A 21,592-nucleotide genomic window follows, 5' to 3' on the forward strand; every position below is an offset into this window, starting at 1 on the left:
GACAAAAAGTGTGTAAAAGGTTTTTATGTAATCTACGAGTAATCCTTCAATAGAGCACCCCTCGAGCAGTAAGTGACAAACTAAATCTTGATGTCGCTGCCATCGCTGCTATGTAACTCCAGCACAAAGAAATATTGATAAAGGTACATGGATATTTTTTTATGCGTTTGGTAAACTATTTCTGGAGGGCGCTACCGACAGATTTTACACACAAAAAATCGATTACTTCCTTCGAGCCTGTTAATCTGTTTTCTGTGATTCTACCTTTCAGGGTACCGTCAGAGTGCAAGCGCCTGCGACGCGACGCGACTTTTCTTGGTGTATAGATATACGCGCAGCCCTTTTACGCCCGAAGTGTGCATTTAGCATTAACAAGTGAGCGAAGTCATGTCGAGTTTACTCCGTACAGAGTAAATGCGACAGCGACGCGACACGACATCGCTCTCATATTGCTAAATCAGTCCTGCACCGGGCGAAAAAGGGCTGCGCGTATAAATATACTACAGCAAGAAATGTCGCGTCGCGTCGCATGTCGCTTGCGCTCTGGCGGTACCCTAACTGTTAGTTCGAAAACAGACACTGATGAAGCTTGAAAGTCGTAGGCGAAATACATATCTGTCGCGAATAAATAAAATTACTTGAATTTAATTTGGAAAAGTTTTCTTTTTTATTTATAGCGAATTTGTTTATTCAATCCGGGTTGGAACCGGATGAATTTTTTGTGTTCATTTGCTCCGACCTGACCGATAAAATTTATCCGGTTCCAACCCGGATTGAATAAACAAATTCGCTATTAATTTCAGGTTTCGTATTCTACTAAGACGCTCCAAAAAACTTCAATCATCATCATATATTGTCCCAACATTTTGAAGTATGGACAATATCATTGTCTGTTGTGAGCTCGGGGTTTTTGATTCTCTGGTTCTGGACAAGCTGTTTTACTTGCCACAGGAACAGTTAGTCATATCTTAAACTTTCTAGCGGACTTATCCGCGAAAACAAACTTGAATCTACTACTAAGAGCTTTGATGTGAGCAGAAGCCTTGCATAATTCGATTCCCAGGGTTTGACTTAAATCTGCTTTAGCTTTAAGATCCGCGTTTCGTCGCGCAGTTTACGAGCCCGGATTCTGGTCAGGCCACCATTTATTTTTTTAGATTTCGGCTGCGTTGTCTGCTTGATACGAGAGTCAACGATATCCAAACCAACCGCAGTTGACATTGGGCGTAGCGACGGGAGTAGAGGGGTTTGAGGGATCAAACCCCCCCCCCCTTGAATCGTTCTGTTCAACAAATGCAACCAGTCGCTTCATTTATGATGCTATGATGCGAAGATAAAAGAAAGTCAGCTTCATTTATTTGTTTCGACAATGCCAGCCCCTGTTTTAGAACACAAGCAAATTTGCGGGGCTGGTTGTGCAATCCTCGCCGTCGTCGTCAGCAGCATAGAGCCGGAGTGGTTCGTGCTATTTAAAGCTTAAAAAAATTGCGGTTTAGAGCTGGTCGAGCTATCGCATTTTGAGTCCCTCTGTTCTGGGTGTCAGCGGGGTTGTTGAATAGAACCGTTTTCCTTACGTGTCCAATTTCCCTTAGCTTAAAGACCATTGCAAAATCTTTGGTAATCTCCCCAAGTAGTGTCTGTTGCCTTTAATTCATGCACTCTTCACTTTCAGTTTGTACTCCACCAAATATCGTCCACAAGGGCGCGTATGTCCTCAGTACCCATTATCAAATCCCTAAAAACTATCGGTCTAGTAGCGGGTTTGTACATTGTCAACTTCGTACGGCAGTTTATGCCTCTTGATCGTACCGTTTTGCAAAGGGCGAAGTAGGTTCGATGTCCTGCTTGAATACGTCGCTGGATCTCCTCATTTGTGTTGCTGTTCGCGGTCACCAGCGATCCAACATACACGAACTCATCTACTAATTCTAGTTCGTCCCTTTCAATAATTACCGTTCGCGAAATGCGCACGTTGGTCTAGTTTGAGCATCTACCATACATGTAAGGGTAAGCGGGGCAAGACCGCCCGCCTAAGCAAAACCACCTGTATAAAAAAAAGTTGTAGCTCAATTTCTAATTCATCTGCTTTAAATGAACAATTGATCTATTACCTACATATAAAAAATAAAAACATAAATATCTGTAATGATTTTCTATTTTTTATTGCGATTTGGAAACACGTCCAAAAAATAGAGTATTTTTTCCATGCGGGGTGAAACACGCCCACTAACGGGGTAAAACCGCCATAGCATATAACTTTAACAATATTCAACCGATTTGAATGAAACTGGTGGCATTGGATTCATGAATTTATCTTATTTAAACAAATTTAATCAGTTTGCTCTCAAACAATACATAGTTCCCCGAGATTCGCAAGTTCGAAAGAGTGTCCGGCAACCACTCGTATTGGAAGAATATCAGTAATATAGGTACCGACAGTCTTGAAATTGATACCGTATAGTTTCCTTAGACAACAAGATGGATCGGGTTAGGCATCCTGGAGTCAATCTTTAAGGACTAGAGAGGATCTAAGATAAAATATAACAATATGGGTATTAAAGTTCCTGCAATTGATCCGGTAGGTCATTTTTGACATTTCAAATAGTTCTGATTGATAAGCAGATACATATTACTTTTCCATTGCTAAGATAATTTGCTATATTTTCATAAAAAATATGTTTATTCTATGTTATTTGTCCCAAGAGGGAGGAATTATTAAAAAAAAGCTATATCCGAGAAAACAAGAAAATGTCCATAGCGCCCGCAGGGAAAATTGGCGATTTAGATTTTTGCAAACAGTCCACCAGCTATAAACTAAGCACATTTATATTGTTTTATGTAAATCTGAGATCCTTTGGTCCAAACTATGGAATTATTTTAAAAATCTCCTTATCGCACTAGCATTATATACGACGGTCTTGCGCCGTTCGTTGTGGGCGGTTTTACCCCCAAATGACCGATTTACACATTTCACTATTTATTTCAACAAAACTGCATGAACAGTTACCTAATTTAGGTACTGTCGGATGAAGACATGATCAGAGAAGCGATGTGGGTTGGATTTACTGAAAGTTTTAACATTTAAAATAAAATAATCCCTAAGTTCTGCGGGAACAAAGTTATAAAAAACGAAACGATTATAACGAAAAATCTATTTTTATTTATTTCTCCGATAGTTTATACGATATTGCTGTACAAGGTATTGTAAAATATTGCGTACGCATTCAGTAATATGACTGTCATCAACATTTAACACCAATTTGAGCAAGGCCCTGTAAAACCATGGTGGGCGGTTTTACCCCGGCGGGCGTTGTTACCCCGTTTACCCTTATTTGGTCTTCGACGGATTTATTTTAAGGTGAAATTAGTCGTCATCGTTTCTGCCAATTTCAAAAGCAGTTTTTTTGTTTGAAACTAAAATTCTGTTTATGAAAATATATTTGCTGTGTTCAAACTGGCAAGAAGAATGCAGTATTTACATTTTTATAAACAGATTCCCGCTTTTGGGCCCAAAAACTGCTTCCAAAATTGAAGTTTCCGACGAAAAGTTACTTTCCCGTTAACGGGAAACTAGCAGTCAGTAACTTTTCGTCGGAAACTTCAATTTTGGAAGCAGTTTTTGGGCCCAAAAGCGGGAATCTGATTATAAAAATGTAAATACTGCATTCTTCTTGCCAGTTTGAACACAGCAAATATATTTTCATAAACAGAATTTTTGTTTCAAACAAAAAAACTGCTTTTGAAATTGGCAGAAACGATGACGACTAATTTCACCTTAAGCCCAATCCTCCTAGCCACCGCTTTCAGTCTATCGCAAATGACCTCCGCCGTGGCCAAATTTCTGGCTTTCATATCAAAGCGCGTAGTCTACGTAGCGAAGAAGTTTGCTATAGCATTTACAGAAAATCAAACTTCTTGTTTCGATATTTACTCGTCGTATCATCCCCTCAAGAGCGATTTTGATAAGCATACAGGATAAGGCTTCGTACACAAATTACGTAACGCTTAGAGGGGAGGGAGGGGAGTCGAGTTAGCGTTACTTGTTGTTACATAGGGGGGAGAGGGGGTCATGAGAATAGTTACGTAACAAATATATGAATACCAAAAAGGCAGTTGCCAAATGAGGAAAGGACGTGTTGGAGGAGGAAAACAGTGAATCGGTTTATACTAATGAACATTATGATACAAAATTATGGTTATGGATGAAGATAATCCTACTAAATTTCCAGTTATTACGGTTGAAGACCATTCCAGGCTGCCCAGTTTACTTCGGGGTACGATGCTGGCCTAACAAGCCGTTGTATGTTCGAATATCGGCTAGGAAGTGCTGCTATAGAGCCAGTAGGATCGTTGCACTATCCCCGTAATTGTCCTGTACTCTAATAGCCAGCTGCGAAGTCAGTCGATAAAGAAGGGTCAAGTTCTCAACAGGACGTTTATACCCATGGCCAGGGCTTGAAAAGGGATCGCAAGTTGAATGTGACTGCCGTGAATGCGAACTTTCCGCATTCAAACTCCGCTTTTTGAACGATCATTTGACTGTTTTTTTTAATCCAGTCATTCTGCCGCTTGCGCTGCTGCCGTCTTACAATTCATGCGGCATCTCAGCAAAAGCAAACAGTCGATCTCCCGTTTTACTTTGCGCTTTGAGAATATAAACTGCAAACTGACTGGAAGCATACGGTGACGTATTTTTTCGTTTCTCTTTTTGTCTCCAAATCGGCTGCTCACAGTAATAGTTTGTCACCCGGACGTCGGTCGGACGCAAGCAAAATATTCGTTTGTATTGGACGGAGTCCGGCCGACTTCTTCCATGCACATGTAGTGGTTGTTTTTTGTAGTATTGAATCATACGATTGTGCGATTGCTTTTCGTTAGCGTGGTGATTGCCAGTCATTTGACTGTTTTGCAGTCATTCGCTGCTCCAAACGGTAAAGGCAACTTGATCGAAACGAAAATGTCAAAAAGTTTTAGAGCGCGGTCGTACTGCTGCGTGCAATCGGCGTTTGACTGAGCAAACTGCCAGTTGTGTTATGCATAGCGTTCGTATTCCACCTCTAAGCGGACGGTGTGAACTTGAATGCGCGTTGGTGTGACTGCGGTAGAAAAAAAGGATCGACCGAAGCCCTGCCCATGGCTTTGCTTTTTTACCATTTCAGCTTAACATGGGCCGATGCCTGATTGTTGTTTATTATATGAAGCTTGCTAATTTGCTAATCTTGCTAATTTGGTTGAATTTCTTAAAAATTAAAAAAAATATGCGGTTCAAGTCATTTTTATTGAATGTTGAGGTACGGGGGGGAGGTTTGGTTAACGTTACGTAATTTAATGGGGGGGGTTATGCCAAGCGTTACTTAATGTTACATAGGGGAGGGAGGGGTTCAAAAAACCGAATTTTTTGCGTTACGTAATTTGTGTACCACGCCTAAGTTGTCAGCTTGTCTCGACCCTCGTCGCGTCTCGAAGAGACTCAATCCTATGGACTCTTACAGTCTCTTCTAACCGAAATTCGAACATACAACGATGCCAACTGAGAGGCAAGATTTTAAAATTTGTCTTTTTGTATTTCAATTCGATTTTCTTGTCAAATAAAGAACACTTAATTTTTACCTAAATAGCTTTTAACTGAAAATAATTCCCCATTTTTTTAATAAACTGCTTAACCCTCTAGTGCCTAAACCCGCCATTTAGTGGGTTAGGAGTATTTCTCCTAAAATCGCCATAAATCACTGATATTCCATTTTTATATACATATTAATATTTACTCATACCATCTCATTATAGTCTAATATATTAATTCAAATACATAATTTGATTTATAATGTTAATTTGGAGGATTTATTTTTTGGCTACGCCTCTCGCTGTTGATGATCAAGCGTTCCATTCCGATAAGACACCTGATTTGCACTTCAAGGCAGTCGTGAGAGTTTCCTTGTAAAAGCCTAGGTGCTACATCTCGTTATCGAAACTTGACCTTCTGTTTTTATACGACAGGCTTCCACAACCCAACTGTTAGAGTGCAGGAATATTGCAGAGTCAGTTGCTACGATCCTATTGACTCTAAAAGCCTCTCCTAGTCGAGATTCGAACAAACGACGACTGGCTTATTAGGCCAGCGTCATACCTCGAAGCCAACTGGGAGGCCACATTTCACATTCCAGAGTTTCCTTGTACTTTTCAATAACTTACGTCACAGAATTTTTAAAATAATCCGGCAGTTTCACCAGCTCCTGAGCTGACGCTGATAGATTTTGAAGGTGATTGTGGACGATTATTTTTCTTTACTTTCCTGCATAATGAATATCTCTGGTTCACGTTAGTTTTAAACTTCAAAATTATGCATGGCGCCAAATTGAGTCTTCCCCTTTTCGGTAATTTATGGAATGCTTTTTCGGTAATTTATGGAGTGTAATGTAATGCAATTTAAAGAACGATCATGGTTTGAAAGATAAAACTGATATTTCAATCAATCTTAATTACAATAATATCACACAATGTTTGCACTAATCACATGTATACGATCCATCTAATATAGAAATTTGATGAAGCGTGCCGCAACCTGCATAATCCTTTACATAGCTAGGGAAATCATTTTCAAGAACTAGCAGTCGATTGACTCGGAAGTCTGGAAATACATGTGTCGCGTAAAGACCACTACTACTTTTATGAACTAGTTTGAAATTGGATTTCTTGAAGCATTGATTTGTGTCCCAGTAATAAACATCACTATCTCCCTCTTCTCGGAAGAATACGCCACTACCTGCGTCTGTTCCTACGAAAATCGGTATATTTGGCTTCTCACCAACATCTAAAAATACGGAGGAATGATTCGAGTTGAATAAGTGAAAAATTAATTTTTTCTTTACCTATAATGTTTCCTCCATGACCTCTCCGAAGATGCTCTGTTCGTATGGCAAATAGTCGCTGACCGCAAAGGTAGCTGAAAAACAGTTTGGTGGATTCTTTTTGATGAATCAGGAAGATATACAAAACGTCTCGCAGTCTACATCCATGGTAGACCGCTCGCGGCAAAACAATACGATAACCGCGGCCTCCAGAAACGTCATACACAATTATAACATTATTTCCAGGATCACTAATGTATACATAACAGTGACCTCCACTTAAGCACTCAACCTGTAGATATTGCAGTCTTGATTTTTCCGTTACAAATCGATCTAAGTTAATGAGTTTCAGTTTGCGGCCAGTTTTACCCTCATAAACTACTATTTTGGGTGAGCATCGCTGAACAGGCGTTCGGAGGGTTTGTATGATCCCACTATCCAGTACCCAAACGAATTCACCCACACTGAAAATGTCGATCACCGACTGTAAGGCGTCGCAATTTCCTTCTTCCTGCTCTGTCCAACATGGAAACGGTTCAAATTTCACATCGCATCCCTTCTTAGTAGCATAGATTTGGCTTAATGTGATCGGTATGATGTTTTTATACCGCGGAAAAGCGCACACGGTTTTACCTTCCACTCGCTGGCAGCGGGTTGCTATCAGATCACGAGGTGTATACTTGGCAGCCGCCTTGATTAACCTCTTAGTTGTGGCACATGGCCATTCGATCCGACCGCCTTCCCAAGTGTATATGGCATTTGAATTGTTGGTATAAGCTATAGCTGCATGGAACGCTATCGCCACTAGTCCAACTAACTGCAGAAGGACGTTATTCTGCATCTATGAAATGAACTATCAATATAACTCTACGTCAAAATAATTACGTTTTACCTCTGTGTTCCGTTTAATCACAGCATTAAACTCACCGGCCAAATATCTTCTAACAAACTGTTCAGAACAACGATAATCTAGTTCTTAAATGAGCTACCCATCAAGTTCAAACGGGTTTCTGTGAAATTTGTTTGCTGTTTTGAATTCGTCTCAATGCCGAACTGCCTGGTTGACACCATGGTGTAATTGACTTTGGGGATGGATATTTTCATCACAAGAAATGAGATATTTTCACAAATTCTCACGGACAAAATTGCTCAATAGACAAATTGGGATCGTTGCTGAACACGTGCGTTCTAACTGTTTGTTAAACAAACTGTTAAATGGTGTTCTACTATAAGTAAAGTTATTACGAAAAATAATCGTGAAACCAGCTCATCTACAAGACATCCCAACTGTCCACGACTTGTTTCCGCAAGCAAAAGTTGTCAGATGTTACGTTATATTTTTAAGGAAACATTTACGACTTCAAAACATTATGTTGAATGAATGAAATACGCGCAGAAAAAAATATTTTGATGCCATGAGATGAGTCCGGTATCACGAACAAAACAAAAATGTTGCAGCACCAAGAATGAAACTTTAACTCGTCTGCTTCGAACTAAATACCGCGTGTTTTAGTCACTGCAAACATGTTTATACCAACAATCTCACAAGAACCTAAAACATGGCAAAAAAGAGGAAGTCACATGTTATAAAGGGCACCGACGTGTAATTTGGTTGATCAGTAGAATCTCGTTGAACTGTTGATAACATACTAGCAGTGAAAAATCTATTAAAATTAATCAGAATGAGTGTGTGGTTTTTATATATGAGTTTAGTGTCAGTTATTTGCTCGGCCCAAAATAAACCACCTGACTATTCCGAGAAAATCTATCGAATCAACGGTAATTCCATTGACTTTCCATGCGAATCTACAAAGAATATTTTCATCAGCACGGAGCGGTATAAACCAAGTAATATTATTCCGTTACGATTCCAAATCGACCACAAACTTGATCGTGCATTATGTGTGCTACCACGTTTGCGTACGGGAATTCCGATAACGCTTGGTGTGATCGATCTGCTGCGCCCCAATTGCTATACTCACATCAAACCATATCCTTGCTGGGACTACCAGGAAGAAGGCAACTGTAATTCTTTTCAATCGGTTGTTGATGCGTACATTGATATAAGAGTAGGCTAAACATAAATTCTACAAGTTCGTTCGATTGACGTTTTATTCTTCAATCCACAGCATAATGTCTGGACGCTAGACACAGGAATTACAAACTATTTGCAACAGCCAATTAAACGTTGTCCTCCCAAAGTGGTAGCATTTTCTCTAGATAACGACAAAACTGTTAAGACGGTAGATTTGAGCGAAATCGTGAAACCCGCGTCGAGACTACAGTACCTCGTGGTTGATTATTCACTGAATGGGTCACCATATGTCTACATCGCCGACGCAGAAGGCGCGATCATTGTTTTGGATATCCAAAATGGCAAGAATTATCGGGTGGTATTGCCGCGTACTGTGTCTGCCGGATGTGGTGACTCGGATGTACTGTACCTGTTGCTGGCGCGAAGGCCTAAAAATCAAAACACCGTAATTTTTTCCTACCTTTGCGGTCAGAAAGTATTTGGAATCAAATCGGAACATCTTCGCACTGGCCGTGGTTCTAATGCTATCGTTGAGCTTGGAAGCAAACAGAAGCATTCGGTTTTGTTAGGCACGGATGGCGGTAAAAACGTGGTACTACGATATAGGGGTGAAAGTGAACTTTATTTGTGGGACACTGATCAACCCTACAGGGAGTGCAACTTTGTGTTGGTGCAAAATCCAGAGGAATGTCGACTAAGCACGCATGTAAGTACATGAATACTAAAATCGTAGGACACATACGTGGGATGGTTTAAAACTTTTAATATTGGATTTTTGATTTTCCTCAATTCTAGTTTGTGGCCCATTTCTAACAATTTCCGAAAAAATTTCTTAGAAGATTTTTAATTTGAACTAATTACTTTCCATGAAACGGATTAAACTATTGTGAATACGAAATGTAATGTTTAAACTAACCTTACTAAACTTTCGTACTATATTGAGCATATGACTGGTGATTGATAAGGCCCTTTATATAAGTCGAATTGAGCAATTCAACCAGGGATGGTTTGATCGGTTCGATCACTTTGGCTCAATTTTTATTCATTTGACAGTACCGTCTCAGCCGAGCAAATTTTGACAAAGTTAAATATGGGGCAATTATAGTTCAACAACTAAATCTTCTTCTTCTTTTACCAGCCGAGAGCCGGTGTGGCTCTTGCCGTATAAAGAATTCCTCTCCATTGTACTCGGTCCTGGGCTACTCGTAATTCGTTGCGCGTCTCGTCACACGCAAATCAGCTTCAACCTGGTCGAGCCATCTCAGCACGTTGAGCCCGTATATATTCCTGGTGCCGATGGGATTCTTAAAGAGAACGAATTTCACTGCACAGTCGTCCGGCATCCTTACGACGTGGCTGCCCATCGTAATCTCTCAACTTTCACCAGGTGTACAACGGGAATCTCTCCAAGTAGTGTTTGCAACCCGTGATTCATACGGCTACGCCACTCTTCGCTATCCGTTTGTACTCCGCCAAAAATAGTCCGCAACACCTTTCGTTCAAATACGGCAAATGTACGTATGTATTCCGTGAGAAAAGTTGCTGTTTCAAGTACGTAGAGGGCTACCGGTCTGATTAGTGTTTTGTACATCGTCAGCTTTGTGTGGCAGCGAATGCTCCTTGATCGAAGTGTCTTGCGGAGGGAAAAGTAGGCTCGATTTCCGGTTTGTGAATCTCCTTACTCGTATTATTGTCGGCGGTCACCAGAGATCCCAAATATATGAATTAATTAACCACTTGCAGTTCATCGCCATCAATAGTCACTGTCCGTGGGAGGCAAGCGTTGCTTCCTCTGGAGTCTCTTCCCGCCATATATCTGGCTTTTGACGCATTGATTTGTAACCTTATCCTCCTAGCCTCCGTTTTTAATCTGACGTAGTTTGCCTCCGTCGTCCCAAGGTTTCTAGTAATGATATCAAGGTCGCCTGCGAAGACTATGAGTTGGCTACTCTGGCTGGAGATCCTTCCTCTCGATGCGTCCTCTCGATGATGCGTGGGCACGTTGTACTCCCGAAATTTCTGGAGGATTTGTCGGAAAGTAAACATTTGATCCGTAGTAGCACGGGCTTGCATAAAGCCTGCCTGATACTGCCCTACTTGCTTGATTAGTTCTCGAGTTATACTGAAATTTGTGTTTCATTTGTATTGGAGCCCCCTTTCAGGGGGGGAAGGGTTCTTGAACCATCATAAGCGCCTACCCCAGCCCGAAAACCCTTGCATACGAGTTTTCACGTCGATCAGTTCTGTAGTTTACGAGTCTATAAGGGTCATCCAGATAGACAGACAGAAATTCATTTTTAGGTATAGATAAAGATTTGCTAATTGTGACATAGAGGATGAAGGGGACATAGGGGAGCACGTGATTTTCGAACTGCCAATTTCGATGTTTTTAATTTTAGAAATATCTTTTGCTTTTAGGTTGCTCCCGGAGGTAAGGATGAGCTGCTGTATTCTCTGTCTTCCAATATTGCAGATTATTTAAATAATACTAGTGGTGCTGGTGGAGCTTCTGGGAGACTCAAGTTTATAAGTAAGGACTGTGATGACGATTGTTATTAAATAGAAACAATAAAAGTATAGGAACATAATACAGATAAAACGATTCAAATATTCCGAACATTTCCATAACAGTACATCCCGTAATAAGGTCAAAAAAGGTTTTGAGTATTTGAAAATATTTACATAAAACATGTTTTATTACGAAAAGCCTTAAACTACTAAATAACTAACTATATTCGTTTCATTTCTGTGACTTCCTGTATGAACAGTTCCTTTTGGGATATGCCTTTGCAATGACCAATCATTCTATTAACATATTCCTGTTGATAGCGAGCAATGAATTTTTGACACTGCTGAAGTGTAGCTCCCACATATAATGTACGATAACGTACCGCTTCTGTGTCAGCCTGGTATTGTTAAATATAATGAAAATCTAAAATATGTAACTGTAAGAAAAAAAACTTACCACCGTTAACAAAGGTAAAATGCTGGTAACGAAACGATGCGGTCCATGCCGAGCCTGTATAACGCAAAGGCGTGTTTTTGCGTTGAAATATATTACATGCAGTCGCAGCATGCTCGCAATACCAAATTCACCATAGTACTTTTCAATTTTCTGTTTCAAAAAGTTATTCAAATGACTGGAAGTAAGTGCAAAAGCATCCGTCTCTGAGCGATTGTTGCACAAAAACTGCACAAGAATGTATCTAAAAAATAAAACATAATATAGAATATTAAAACTATTTTACAAAGCTTCAAACTCCAAATTTTATGTACAACGTGATTGCTTGGCTTCTAACAATTTCCTCATGCATGCGAATATCTAGCATATACGCGCAAAAGGTTTTGGCTATCGGAAAAACTTAATCATGTTCCGAAGACGTGTCGATTACTATCTTTGACGAAATTTGACATTTAATGTATTGATACAACAAAAGTTTCTTTTACCATCGATTCATTCAGAATTTTTACATACAACATTGTCTGAAATTGTTATGTATAAAAAATGGAGGCTTTCGCCGCGCTCTCTCAAAAACGTGGTTATATAGTAAAGGGTACAGCGTTGTAAAAAAACTAAAATATATTTACCTGTTTTTAACACGAACCATAATGCAAATATTAAGATCAAACCTTTCCAGCAACTAAAGTATATTATCAGACTGATCAATTACAGACCAGACTGACCACTGACTAAATATATTTACAGAAAAAACGAAAAGAACATGAAGTAAATTTCAATTTGTAAATAATGACATCCTCGCTTCCACACTGAGAAAACTTTTCGTATAGTTTCTATGTGTACCACACATAGATTATTGCAATGTGCCCAGTCAATGAACTTTATATGCCAAACAGTTATAATTTATGGGTACGCGAAACTTTTGCACATACTATTCATATGCGTATATTTTTTATGTGTATAATTGCACATACTATTTATATCTGTATAAATTTTATGTGTATTTCTAGGCAAATTGTGCTTATATGCGGCACATGATAATCATCTGGGATTTCATATGAAAATTTACCATTAGTTATGAGCAGAATATTTTGAGTGCAGTGATGCCATCTGATTTGGTACGTCCGTACGTCAGCAATAAGGCATCTAGAATATAGTTCGGCAGATACAAATTCCAATCCCAAAAGTACTCTAACAGCTTATTTTGGATTTCATCATATCCCATTAATCTCGATTCTTACGAAAAATGTATAACTGTAGTTATGATAAAACTTTTTTCTGGTAAAAAGAAAAAAACTTGAGCATTGAATTTTGGATGGCAAATTAAAAACACTGATAGGCATAACAATAATATATTTTAAAGGCAGCTATAAAACGTCGTATACCTATTTCTCGTATGAAAGTAGCTGTTTCAACCATTATTTTAGTTAGTAAATATTTTCTCAAAAAACTCGTCTAGTAGCGATACTCTGAGTGTTCAATTAGTCTTGCTCTTGGCTTACCGATTCGTCTGATTGATGTTACTTAGTTGTAGTCAATATAAAATAATCATAATTTGGGATCCGAACAATCAAAAATTGATTTTTTATTTCTCTTTCCGCCAATTAGTCATTTTTGTTTTCGTTCATATTATAAATATTTATAGTTTATCGCCAATCCTTATGTAGGTTTTCGGATATTCATTCGTAATAATCCGAACTAAAAGTTTCTAACTGTTCGAAAGCAAACCCCGATGAAGCCTGCAAGTCGTAGGCGAAATACGTATCTGTCGTGAATAAAATTAATAGTGGAATTTAATCGGGAACGTTTTCTTTTTTAATCAATCAATTTAATCAAATGTGAATGTAAATGACTGTTTGAAATATATTTACCAATTTATTTTAAAATACTATTGCACACATTCACACATGCCAGTCAACAGCGATTGTACTATTTATAAAAAAATGTAATCTTGCTGTTATCACTTGAATTACCCACACTGTGATGTTAACAACCCAGATTATCTCGAGCAGCATCCATAAAACGAGCAATCTGTTTAACGAGAAACACTTTGTGTCACGGCAATTATGTCTGAAGTGAATTTAATTGGGGTTGATGTTGGAACTGGAAGTGTACGGGCAGCCCTGGTTAGTAGCGCAGGTAAGATACTCAAAACCCATGTAGAACCGACGCGAACCTGGAACCCTTTAAGTAACCACTATGAGCAATCCAGCGACAACATCTGGAATGCTGTTTGTGAATGTGTACGTGTAAGTATTCATTTTGTTCCAATCGAAATCGATTTTTATTTTATTTAGTATTATTGGATTTAATTAACAGAACGTTGCATCGTATTGTCCCAAAGATGAAATCAAGGGCATTGGGTTTGATGCAACATGCTCATTAGTAGTTTTGGATAAGCAAGGAAATCCACTCAGTGTTAGCACAACTGGAAATAATGAACAAAATATTATACTTTGGATGGACCATCGCGCGCATGCCGAAGCCGACTTTATAAATTCCAGCAAACACGAACTTTTAAATTATGTTGGAGGAAGCGTCTCCTTGGAAATGGAATGTCCGAAACTGCTATGGCTTAAAAAGAATATGTTCGACCAAACCTGGACAAAGGCAGGTGCTTTTTTTGATCTGCCTGATTTTCTGACTTATAAGGCAACTGGCAGCTTAAACCGATCAATCTGTTCGGCGGTGTGCAAATGGAATTATGATGCTATGCAGAAAACATGGTCTAGCGAATATTTCTCAAACATTGGAATGGTCGACCTCACTACGAATAATTTTTACCTGATAGGTCAAGAGGTAAACGTTCCAGGTAGCCCGATCACAAATGGTTTATCCCCGGAAGCGGCAAAAGCCATGAGCTTGAATGCAGGCATTGCAGTAGCTACTTCAATGATTGATGCACATGCTGGTGCTTTGGCTCTACTAGGATGCCGCAATCCGGAAAGTGACCTTCAAGATTCACTTACATCAAAACTGGCAATTATTTGTGGAACATCATCTTGTCATATGAGCCTGACGGCGACTCCAGTTATGGCGCCGGGCATTTGGGGACCATATAAAAATGCCATCATCCCAAATCTTTACCTCAACGAGGCCGGGCAAAGTGCCACAGGTGTTTTAATGGATTTTATTCTTCAGACACATCCTTGCTACGGACAGCTGCTAGAGAAACATGGAAATATCGGCAATATTTATTCATTCTTGAATAAATTCCTTCACGATCTCGCAGAAAACAAAGGGCTACCATCGGTACATCGTTTGACAACTACAGTACATATTTGGCCGGATTTTCATGGGAACCGATCACCCCTAGCAGATCCTAATTTGAAAGGAATGGTAAGCATGTTCAATTTTATTTTAATTTTTTTTTCTTAGTATTTAATCTCTTTTACTAAAGTTGTCTGGTTTGACGATGACGAGAGATGTAGAAAATCTTGCAATAATCTACTTGGCATTAATGCAAGCCCTAGCGGTGAGTACTTTTGGAATATTACTTTTGTTCAATTGTGACTATTCTTTTCTTTTTTTTAGTATGGTACTCGCCACATAATGGAGGTCCTGGCGCGTTCTGGTAGGGAGGCGATACGATCTATCTTATTATGTGGAGGGCTAAGTAAAAATACTCTTTTCGTACAAACGCATGCCGATATCTGTAAGGTACCGGTATTATTGCCTCATGAGACGGAAGCTGTACTGTTAGGATCAGCGATTCTAGGTGCCTGCGCTGCAAAAATTTATTTAGATTTAGAGGTGAGTTTTCGCAATTCCCGAAATTTGAACTATTTCAACTTTGATTTGTTGTTTTTTTAAGACTGCTGCTGTCGGAATGGGGGGACAAGCCGAAATAGTCAAACCAGATATGAGTGATAATAATCGCGAATATCACGAACGCAAATATCGCGTTTTTTTACGCATGGTTGACGATCAACGAGCGTATCAATGTATTATGAACGAATAATCCATTCTTTTAATCGTCATCGTTGAGTAGGTACTTCATATCATAGCACAATAAGGCGGTATGGAATTAACAGGGATTTCACATAGAACAATCTTTTAGTAGAAATGCATTTAAAGCATAACAATTACCTTTATACATTAAAAGCAAAATAAAATAATATATTAAAACATACCGTTCATTTCCTTTTGCCAAAAAAGCTTCACGTAATAAATGCTGCCGCTTTAGACTCGATCTTAGAACGACAAACAGGACAGCTCGTTTTGATTTTTTCAGCGCAGTTCTCGCAAAGACAAACATGACCACACGGCAGGCAAATCACCTCCTTCGGATTATCAACACATACCACACACCTCTGTTCGTCATTATAAACTTGCTGTCTGGCTAAAGCCCTGCGCTGTGCTCGAGATTTTTCCAATGTTTCTCGGACACGCCTTTCGTTCCACTCTACTTTCTTACGTCTATAAATTTTTCGGGTAATTAGGCCGATAAGTACTGCCGATATAGTTCCACAAACGACAACTTTGAAAAGCATGGAAGATTTCGCTTCTTCGAACCTTTTCAACAGAGTATTTTTTGTGGCAGTAGTCAGAAACATTGGTGCAACCGGAGAAGGCTGCAAACGGATATTGTTTCCATCTAGTTCAATTTCCCCTACAGCTGTGATGAAGCTTCCGTCGCGTAGGACTTCTTCGGTAGTTTGCATTCCCTTTTGACGCACTCCAGAAAAGAATCCAAATATATGATCAAAGAACGAAAGACTAGCTGGCTCATAGTTATCGTAAATTGTGTCCATATCTAAGATCTCAGCCGAGAGCCCATCAACAACTTCAACAGAAAGCTTACCGTTTGTCAAGCTAAACGGCACTTCATTGCAAGAGATGTGTATCAACTTTCGCTGTTCGGCCCAAAAACCGGCAAAACCGCGAGCCACTCGATGTTCACTGAAAACAAATGTGTAAGATAGAACAAAATTAAAACCCAATCACACAAACTTACTTTAACTTCATAATCTGAAGCACACCAGTAACTGATGGGGTCATAACACTGTGAAGTGCGGATCCAATAGGAGTGACAGTGCCTCTTATGACAGCATATTTAATCTTACCATCATTCTTTTTCAGATTGTTCACCAAAGAATCGTCTATCGAAAGCTGAGGAGCAGCCTACGAAGAAAAAAACCCAGCCTAGTCATCTCCGAATAGATTTTACCAAATGGACCAATTTTGTCAAGTCCACAAATTACAACGGTGATGACATAAGATTTTTTATACCGCAACATACTTACTTTCAATGACGAACTGATTTTTTTGTAATAAATGTATTCTTTCAAACATAGTCCTAGCAATAGAGCATCTATTCCAAGAAAAACTGCTTCTTGAACAAAATCCATTGTCAAGCATATGCAACTTTCTGTGCGAAGCGAATCTTATCTATTTTTTAATGTTCACAAGATTCACAATCACCAAAAAGCAAAAACGTCAAAAACAGAAAAAAACGAAACAAAACTTATTGATTGCGACAGTGTTGCCAATTAGAGTGACTATATACACGGAAAACTGAAAGTACCCAGTATTAAGTTCCTTCTACCCAATCCGTAACATGCGTGCAGGAAGCCAATTTTGAGTATTTTCAATAAACCTAATATTAGGTAAAAGGTATTAAACACAATTTTCGGTTAAAATTACTTAATGTTGAGTTTGTTCATCTGAACTATCTATTGAGTAAAATTTACTTCATGTTAGGTTAAAAATACTTACCATTGAGTTAATGCTTATAAACCATTTATTAGGTTAAATTTACTTACTGTCCGGTTAAAATTACTCAAAATAATGTAATGCTTTTGAACCCGCCATTGCGTAAAATCTGCTTAATGCTCGATTAAAAGTACCCAACATTAAGTTTATGCTTAAAACTATATAATGAGTAAAAAATTACTCAAAAATACGTAAAATGGGCCCGATTTCGTCTATTTAAGGTCTTATTGATTTCTGCGATTTTAAAAGCAGTTTTTATACTTAAAACAAAAGATAAGTTCACGAAAATTTATCATTGTGTTCTTTACGTCTGTCAGAGCACAATGATAAATTTTCATGAAGGGGTCAGTCTCGGCGGAGTGGTCAGCATTCACGCCTCTCACGCCGAAGACCCGGGTTCAAATCCCAACCCCGCAGAAGTCACGAATGACATAAGCTGTCAAAGTGACTATAATCTAACAAAAAAAATTTTTTTTCGTGGATGTCTTTTGTTTTAAGCATAATAACTGCATTAAAAATCTCAGAAATCAATTACTCGTGTTTAAACTTTAAGCCGTATTTAAACGTTTTTTTGTTCATTTTCTTCTATTAGATAAAATAGGATGAATTCTGGTTATTCGCTATTACATTATTTTTAATTATACTGATACGCAAGAACTCATGTTTGAGTAGATGAAATGAACCAATGTTGAAGAACTGATGATAAAGATAACAAAAAGGTCGAACTTATCCGAAAAGCAACAATCGTAAGATAGTTAAATTTATTTTGTAAATGTGACTATATATAGTTTTGAGTAACGAGTGATCTTTTGAACGATAAATTTCGACAGTGAAATTTGATGCTGATCAACGCTGTACAAGCGAATCGTTTATGTTCGAGTTAATCCAAGGTAATCTGATCTAAGATGCTATTAAACATTGTTCACCATCACCTGCACTACATTGGAGTGGTTGTAAACCCGAAACAGATGCAACCGGCTGTGACAAGCTTGATTGCATCGGAATAGTTCTGTTCTGAATACCCAGGGAATATTTCTGTTGTATAATAGCCTATCAAGCACTTGTTCCATGGGTATTAGCTGTAAAATAAATGTATAAGCTATTCTTAAACAAAAATGTTTGTTGGGTATCTATCATGTTATCGATCGTCCAGCTGATCTAGCAAACAGGGAGTGACCTAGTGACGATCGGAAGCGTTGTACACAAGCAAGTGATGCTGGAAGGCATCGGACTTCTGGAAGTGAAAAGAAAAATCAGTAGATTAGTCGTCATGTATTTTTTTCCTTTTAGATTCTACTGATAAAACCTAAATTAATCCACCCAGCGGTGTTACCTGGCCTTTGTATTACAATAATTGTTTTATAATTTCCCAGTATACAGGAATACCTCGATATAAGACAATTTATTATTTCAAAAAGTTTTCTTATATCGAAATTATCTTATATCGAAATATGATTTTTTCAAAAAAAATGCATTAGCGGTCTCCAATTTTACTCTGTCTTGTGTGTTTACGTTTTTTGAACTATTTATTGTTGCTGGAGCTATTAGTTTTTTACAACGTTTAGGGTTATTTTGAAATAATGAACATCATGGCGCCGATTTTGGAATGGAAAATTAGCTCTGGTTGCGTTACCAGCTATGTTAAAGAGTTTTGTCTTATATCAATGTGACAATTATCTTATATCGAATTGTCATATTGTACCTGGCAGCAATTTTACGAGTCCTACGCAAATTCGTTTTTTAATAATAACTATCTTGTACTTACTAAATACATTGAAAATATGCTTGTCTAGCAAGGAGGGGTGTAGTAAGGAGGCAATAACGAAACATTGGTGGTTCAAATTGCTAAATTGCAAACATGTGTGGTAAACGCAGAAAATAACCACGCTAATAATTTTCGAGTAGGACTCTAAACAGGTGGAAACTCCGCAATATATCGAAGTTGTTTTATGACGAGGTTGTCTTATATCGAGGTATCCCTATATGAATATCTAGAATTCAGTTAACTGATTTTTCAAACAGTTATCAAAATCTTTTTAATGCGTGGTAGTTAAATATGGATTATTGTTCCTAATGCTCATGTATATAACAGAACGAAACAGCAACATTGTCGTTGCCCTTTTTCTTTCTTACCACAGTGATTTCAGTATATCGCAGTTTGATCGCGGTTCTGAGCAGTCGCACTTTCAAACTTGTCAAACTGAACAGATAAGCATTACAAGTTTGACGTGATTAGCACTTTATCGGCACAATAAGGCACACTGAAAAAAATTGCATGAATGAGAGTGTTCTAAGCGAATTACTTTTGTATCCCAAGTAATAACGGAAGCTAAATTGCAAGAGATGGTGGTTGGTAAATGGTTGAGTAATGCGTAAAACAGACCCCATAGTGGTGCTTAGCCTCTTATCCAGCAACTCCTACCCCTACCTCCTCGTGGTACAAATCGGAAAATGAGCAACATTAGCGGAGATCGGGTAACCAACCCCGATGGAAACTCAGGTCGTATACCAACAGGGAAGGAGACACAGTGTGTCTCGACAGTACAAGATGATAGCCCCATCCCGAGACTCGGTAGCGTAGGCCTTGGTACGGCTACCTATCTAAACCCTAAAGGTAAAAAGAATCAAGGAAATCTTACTCGGAACATTCAGCATGGGCCTTGGCATGGACTAAGGCGATGAAATAAAGACATAGAATGGAAACTTGGTACCTGGAACTGCAGATCGCTAAATTTCGCTGGTGGCGATAGGGTGCTGCTCGATCAGTTAGAGCCCCGAAACTTTGACATCGTGGCACTGCAGGAGATCTGTCGCACAGGCGAGATAGTGTGGAGGATCCGTGGCGATAAAGCCCAATTTTTCCAGAGCGGTGGAACGACCAACGAGCTAAGAAAGGGCTTCCTAGTGTTGAGCAAAATGCAGGTTCGCGCCTACGATCTCGCTACGCCAGAATCATTCAATTAACCCGCTATTTCGCCTTTTTGGCATTATCAGAGTTCTATAGAAGTATATAAAGAATAATAAACTTTAAATCATGGTTCTGCATGCTTATACAATGTTGTCAGAGGACTAATGTTTAGTGCTTACTGGTTACAAATATACTATATTAACAATATAGTTCACTCCTCTATAATCCTGAAGACACGACTACTAGCGCCATTGCGGCATAAAAGGTTACCAAAGTACACCGTAAATTGAACACGTCTATCGGAAACAACTCAACTTTCAGTATAGAGTTTAGCCATTTCTAGATAGAATTAACAAAAGGGCGAATGTCACAAATGTAACCCAAACGGATGAGTTATTTTCTGCTGGACCAGTATAAGAAAATCAGCTCTCGCTCGGTTTGTTTACGTTTGCCACATTCTCTGGCTTGCTGGTTGCGGTACATTTTCATGAATCCGATTTTTTCAATCCTGATGACAAACGTCAAGGGTTAATACAACAGAGCATGAATGAAAAATTATGACAATTATAAATTAATTTTATTTAGTTTATTCTTGCACGCTACTGAAATGTCAAAAATGTTGTTCAACTATTACGTACACGTCCGACATAATGGTTCGTATAAAGCTGGATAGTTTCTAGTATTCACAATTAATTTTTATATCTAATATTACAATTTAGAAGAACGACGTCATAGGGTTAGAGATCGCATATTCAATCTACCGCACCTTTTACTTATGTATTGGCTGCACGCTTAAAAATGTTTGTTACAAAAAGCTTTTAGTCACCTTTTTGTCCGCAAGAGGGTGTTACTTTTGCGTCTTTTCAGATATATATGAGATTTTGCGAAGTGAACTATATTGTTAATATAGTATATTTGCTGGTTACTTGGGATATTCTTCTTATGCAAGTGTTTTCTGTTACACTCAAGTAAATAATTCAGTTTTATTAGATTTATTTGACGCTGATTCATCAAACTTGGCTCGTTCCCTAGAGAAATACGTGCCGTGGATCCCCGTTTGTTTCACCACTCTTATTCTGAACACTTTAATTTGAATCCCGTTAGTTTACACGACGTGCAAATTGAAAATG

General features: G+C 38.6%; 5 protein-coding genes across 5 annotated transcripts; 2 read left to right on the forward strand and 3 right to left on the reverse strand.

Annotated features, from left to right (window-relative positions):
- Positions 1–6,503: 6,503 nt before the first annotated feature.
- On the reverse strand, positions 6,504–7,686 carry LOC128736315 (uncharacterized). Its single transcript, XM_053830788.1, has 2 exons — positions 6,867–7,686; positions 6,504–6,808 (listed from the first exon to the last, which is right to left on the reverse strand). The coding sequence occupies exons 1-2, from the start codon at positions 7,684–7,686 to the stop codon at positions 6,504–6,506; spliced, it is 1,125 nt and encodes a 374-aa protein (XP_053686763.1).
- An 841-nt stretch (positions 7,687–8,527) lies between these two features.
- Positions 8,528–11,439, forward strand: LOC128736316 (major royal jelly protein 3-like). The gene is made up of 3 exons (XM_053830790.1): positions 8,528–8,914; positions 8,975–9,586; positions 11,299–11,439. Exons 1-3 carry the CDS (start codon positions 8,528–8,530, stop codon positions 11,437–11,439), a joined length of 1,140 nt encoding a protein of 379 aa, XP_053686765.1.
- A 147-nt stretch (positions 11,440–11,586) lies between these two features.
- LOC128737699 (uncharacterized) lies at positions 11,587–12,587 on the reverse strand. Its single transcript, XM_053832394.1, has 3 exons — positions 12,469–12,587; positions 11,846–12,086; positions 11,587–11,786 (listed from the first exon to the last, which is right to left on the reverse strand). Exons 1-3 carry the CDS (start codon positions 12,486–12,488, stop codon positions 11,610–11,612), a joined length of 438 nt encoding a protein of 145 aa, XP_053688369.1. The 5' UTR covers positions 12,489–12,587; the 3' UTR covers positions 11,587–11,609.
- A 1,235-nt stretch (positions 12,588–13,822) lies between these two features.
- Positions 13,823–15,944, forward strand: LOC128734201 (FGGY carbohydrate kinase domain-containing protein). The gene is made up of 5 exons (XM_053828264.1): positions 13,823–14,088; positions 14,159–15,178; positions 15,240–15,314; positions 15,374–15,592; positions 15,654–15,944. Exons 1-5 carry the CDS (start codon positions 13,906–13,908, stop codon positions 15,798–15,800), a joined length of 1,644 nt encoding a protein of 547 aa, XP_053684239.1. The 5' UTR covers positions 13,823–13,905; the 3' UTR covers positions 15,801–15,944.
- On the reverse strand, positions 15,921–17,247 carry LOC128734202 (mitochondrial E3 ubiquitin protein ligase 1). Its single transcript, XM_053828265.1, has 3 exons — positions 17,086–17,247; positions 16,797–16,963; positions 15,921–16,741 (listed from the first exon to the last, which is right to left on the reverse strand). Exons 1-3 carry the CDS (start codon positions 17,188–17,190, stop codon positions 16,000–16,002), a joined length of 1,014 nt encoding a protein of 337 aa, XP_053684240.1. The 5' UTR covers positions 17,191–17,247; the 3' UTR covers positions 15,921–15,999.
- Positions 17,248–21,592: the final 4,345 nt, after the last annotated feature.

This window comes from Sabethes cyaneus, chromosome 2, assembly GCF_943734655.1.
Source record: "Sabethes cyaneus chromosome 2, idSabCyanKW18_F2, whole genome shotgun sequence".
In the NCBI taxonomy this organism is placed as follows: domain Eukaryota; kingdom Metazoa; phylum Arthropoda; class Insecta; order Diptera; family Culicidae; genus Sabethes; species Sabethes cyaneus.